The 4,299-nt window shown below is 34.1% G+C and overlaps 1 protein-coding gene across 1 annotated transcript; it reads left to right on the forward strand.

Annotated features, from left to right (window-relative positions):
- The first annotated feature begins 673 nt into the window (after positions 1 to 673).
- LOC21398322 (cyclin-dependent kinase inhibitor 3) lies at positions 674 to 4,299 on the forward strand. The gene is made up of 3 exons (XM_010111425.2): positions 674 to 1,369; positions 3,541 to 3,744; positions 3,862 to 4,299. Exons 1-3 carry the CDS (start codon positions 897 to 899, stop codon positions 3,929 to 3,931), a joined length of 747 nt encoding a protein of 248 aa, XP_010109727.1. The 5' UTR covers positions 674 to 896; the 3' UTR covers positions 3,932 to 4,299.

A 4,299-nucleotide genomic window follows, 5' to 3' on the forward strand; every position in this document is an offset into this window, starting at 1 on the left:
AGACCCATTTATATAGCATTTACCAAATATAACAAAGTAAAAACGTGACCAAATTTTGATATACAATTGTGGTATTTTTTTTAGAGGTTAACAATTGTGGTATGTTCATTATATGTTATTTTTTCAACAATTTTTTTTTTTTATTTTGGTGTATGAACCATAATAACCATTGCAGCTTTAACTAGCTCCCCACTTAAAATTTATAAAGGAAAAATTAACTGTAATTTGTATTTTATACCAGCTCAAGATTTTAGTTTTCACTTATTTTGCTAAAAGCACCCCAAACTATTAAGAACATTTTCTAAGGAATTTTTTCAATAATTTACCATACTATTAGTTGTAATTTTTAACTGTTAAATTTAATTAAAATCACATTAAATTAAAAAAAATAAAAGACTATAGTAATTTCATTTTATAAGATCTACGAGAAAGTCCTTATTTTCTATTTCTTTTTGTTTTTTCTTTTGCTAAATCTTAATCATAAATCATAAATGAAGAAAAAAGAAAGAAATGAGGAGTCAGAGAAAAACAAAACGGAAGAAATGAGGAGATTAATTTGTAAATTAACAAAAAGTTAGGGGCAAAAATATAACTTTCTTTTGAATTTATTTTTATACATTATAATATTAATGGAAGTACTGTTCCCTAAAACCCCAACCCTAACATTTTTTTCTCTACCATCACCTTCAGTCTCTCACTCCTTCTCAGAGGTAGAGAGAGAAAGACAGTCAGATACGAAATTGGTCCCCCCCTCTCCCTCTCTCTCTCTCTCTCTCTCTCTCTCTCTCTCTCCTACGCGCTTCTGTTCCTCTCTCTAACCTTCATTCACCATACATACTATGAAACCTTGAAAAGAAAAGAGAGAAGAACCGCGACGACGATCTAATCTATCTGAGATGGGAAAGTACATGAAGAAATCCAAGATCACGGGCGATGTTGCAGTAATGGAGGTGTCTCTCTCCCCCCAATGTTCTCTCGGAGTCCGTACCAGAGCCAAAACCCTAGCCCTTCAACGCCAACAACAAGAAAAGCAACACCAGAAATCGATTTCCTCGCCGGACTTCGTCGACACCTCCTCCGACTCCTCCTCGTTCTCGTACCTCGAGCTCAGAAGCCGCCGGCTCGAGAAACCCCCACGGCTCGGCGACGCTAAGAGGCGGAATCACCAGAACCAGAAGTCGGCCATGGCGGAGCGTTGCTGCGGAGGAAACCCTAGCCCCCAAATTCCGCGGCCCAATTCGAGGTTGAGAGTGGAATCGGAGGACAAGGAGGCTGTGGCTTTGGAAGGAGACGAAGCTGAGGATTTCAACGAAGTCATTTTGGAGGCCTCCTTTGGGGAAAACAATTTGGACATCGAAGGCAGAGATAGGTATTAAGTTTTTTTTTTTTTTTTTTTTTTTTTTTTTGGTGTCCGTTTCTCTTCCTTCTTTACGACTCTGTTTTCCAGTACTTGTTCGTTACTTTGTTCCTATTTTCTCTTTTGTTAGTGTTTCTTTATCTTTCTCATGGGTGTTTTACTTTTTGTTCTTGGGTTTTCTGGTGTTTTTTAATTGGAATTTTTTGAGCCAAGTTTAACGTGTAGTTTCTTTTCCTTTGCCTTTTGGGTTTTTGTGATTTTCTCCGTTTCTCGTTAAAAAGGGATTTTGGTTTTCCAAAAGCTTTTTTTTATATAAAAAAGAAAAAGAAAATTACACGTACCCTTTCAAAAAAAAAAAAAAAAAAGGTTCAAGAACTAATATAGGTGTCCTGTTTGTTGACAGGGGGGGTTAATCTCTACTCTTCCCTAAAGTTCAGTTTTTTTAAGCGAAAGGCTCATGTTTTCAGGAGGCTTTTCTTTTTCCTTTTTCTTTTCCCTCCGTTATTGAACTCTAATTTCTATATATTTGATGTTTTCTTTGCCCTTTTTTTAACCTCCCTTGAGATTCTAACTTCTCAGGCTACTGAAGCTTTAATGAGTATTTTGACACGACCATATACACATGCGTGTGTATTCTAACTTCTCATGTTTCTTTTTCTTTTGGTCATTTACCATTAATATTCTACAGGTATCCTGTTACTTTTTTTTTTTTCATTTGTGTTCTAGTTTTGAAACTTGTTTACGAGCCGATTTACTAATTTGAGTTTTTAATTTAAATTAAAAATTAATTTTACGTGAAATTTTTTTTACTGTAATAAAAAAATTAAATATAATTATTTTTAACATTTTTTACTATAATAAAACTTAAATGAAAGGGATTATAATGTGGGACATGAAGTTATAGTTCCGTTTGATTTATGTCTTTTTGTGTGTTTTCTGGTTAAAGGCTCGGTCCGTTTAATAATTTTTAATTCTCAAATTTAAATTGAGATGTGATTTTATGTTATTATTTTTTACTATAGTAAAAAAATTATATATAATTATTTTTAAGAATTTTTTATTATAATAAAACTTAAATTCTAAATTTAATTGGTGGTATCTGTTTGTTAATTTGTGGCGTCTGTTTTTTGATTTGGGTATGCGTGGTTTTTTCACTTTCATGTGATGTGTTGAATTAATGAATTGAATTGGTTGTTAATGCCACATCATTCTGAGGCTGTTCTGTCTATATAACTGCTTACATAAAAGGTTAGTGACGTGTGACTTGTGAGAAGGTCTTTAAATGATTAAGGCTTTCTTTATTTCGCTGATTCGATTCTTATTACAGTAACTGTCTATTTTTTTTTAGCAAAACAAGGAAAAATCATGTCTAGTTTCTAGTTTTTATCACATGGCAAAACTCACCTAAAATATTATGATTCAATCAATTTTTTTCCTATATCATTGAAAACTGAATTAATGTTTCCTTAAAAAAAAAAAAAAAACAAAGCTGAGTTAATACATTTTTTCCGTGAGGTTTACTGGTGTTTTAATCAGTTTTTTCTTAATGGACTTCGTTAATCAAATTTATGTCCTTTATACACGATCTTCCTAGTTTTGTTGCACTATATTGGTTGATTGACTTGAAACATTTTTCCGCTCTAGTTTCGACATGGTGGGAAGAAAGGGGAAAAAAATAAATAGTTAGTGCGTTCTTTTGGCTATAAATTTACAAAAAAACTATACCTAGATTTGTTGTATTTTTTCCTTTAATACGCAAAACAAAGTGACCGGGACTGTTGTTTATCCCATGTTGGTAAAGTGCGTAATGTGAGAGAATTGGTAGCAGTAAGTTTTATTCCCCATTTGCGTTAGCTATGACATATCATATTCACGGGGCCTAGGTACTACAGGTACATCACTATGAAATATCTTCTTTAGGCCTTTCAGTAGGTGACAAAGGGTGGCAGATCTCATGCCTGTGTTTTTGGCGTTTGTCCAATTTAATGCCCTCTATTTTCTTTGGATTTACCTTACCTCCCTAATAAAGACATTGGGAGGGGGAAAAAGATGTCAAGTATCCTTTTCTTGTACGACGAGTGTGTTCATTTTCTTTATTTATGAGTTCATATGATTTTACATGCATGCCGGAATTGTTATGAATCTTGTGATAATCTTTTACTTGGTGATGTGTTATAATAAAGGAGCACGAGAGAAAGCACACCTTGTAGCTTGATAAGGGGGTCAGACACGGTAGGAACCCCAGGTTCGACAACGAGGCAAAAAAGTTATACTGCAACAAGCCAAAGAGTTAGGAATGACATGCAAAGAAGTATCCCAACAGCGCATGAGATGGACGAGTTCTTTGCCTTTGCAGAGCAGCAACAACAGAGAATCTTCATTGAGAAGTATACTTCGTTTCGGTGCATTATTTAGACACAAAGATAAACTTGACTGGTACTTGTGGCCCACCACACAGCTTCAAATGACTGATGAAATCCTCTCTTTTTTTTTTTTTGGTGCAGGTATAATTTTGACATTGTGAAAGATTCACCCCTTCCAGGAAGGTACGAATGGGTTCAAGTAATTCCCTGATGAGGGTACAATTTAATTGGAATTTGAGACCAACTTCTGAAATTCACGGTTGAAGCGGTTTCAATATTCCTTCAGAGACCATGTAACGTTGAGTTAAGAGGAGTTTAGATTAACAAGCAATAACTTTGTGGACCTCTAGAACCACTCCCAAAAGTAATATAAGATCATACTCCTTTGTTCAATAGAACAGAATCCTTTGAGAATATTGGGGAATAATTAGTTGTTCAGGTCTTTTTAATTCTATCATTGTAATTGTTTTTAGGAGGTATATCTAGCTACTAGATTTTCATTCTAAACCGTTGTCCATATTTAGGTAGGATAACTTCGGAAATAAATGTAATTGATTTCCTTTACCATATCTTTGTCTT

The sequence above is a fragment of the Morus notabilis genome, unplaced genomic scaffold, assembly GCF_000414095.1.
Source record: "Morus notabilis unplaced genomic scaffold, ASM41409v2 Scaffold1032, whole genome shotgun sequence".
Classification (NCBI taxonomy): domain Eukaryota; kingdom Viridiplantae; phylum Streptophyta; class Magnoliopsida; order Rosales; family Moraceae; genus Morus; species Morus notabilis.

Coding starts and splice junctions, on each gene's coding strand:
- LOC21398322 (XM_010111425.2), top strand. CDS start 897: ATGGGAAAGTACATGAAGAAATCCAAGATCACGGGCGATGTTGCAGTA. Junction 1,370..3,540: donor GACATCGAAGGCAGAGATAG/GTATTAAGTTTT, acceptor GTTATAATAAAG/GAGCACGAGAGAAAGCACAC. Junction 3,745..3,861: donor CAGAGAATCTTCATTGAGAA/GTATACTTCGTT, acceptor TTTTTGGTGCAG/GTATAATTTTGACATTGTGA.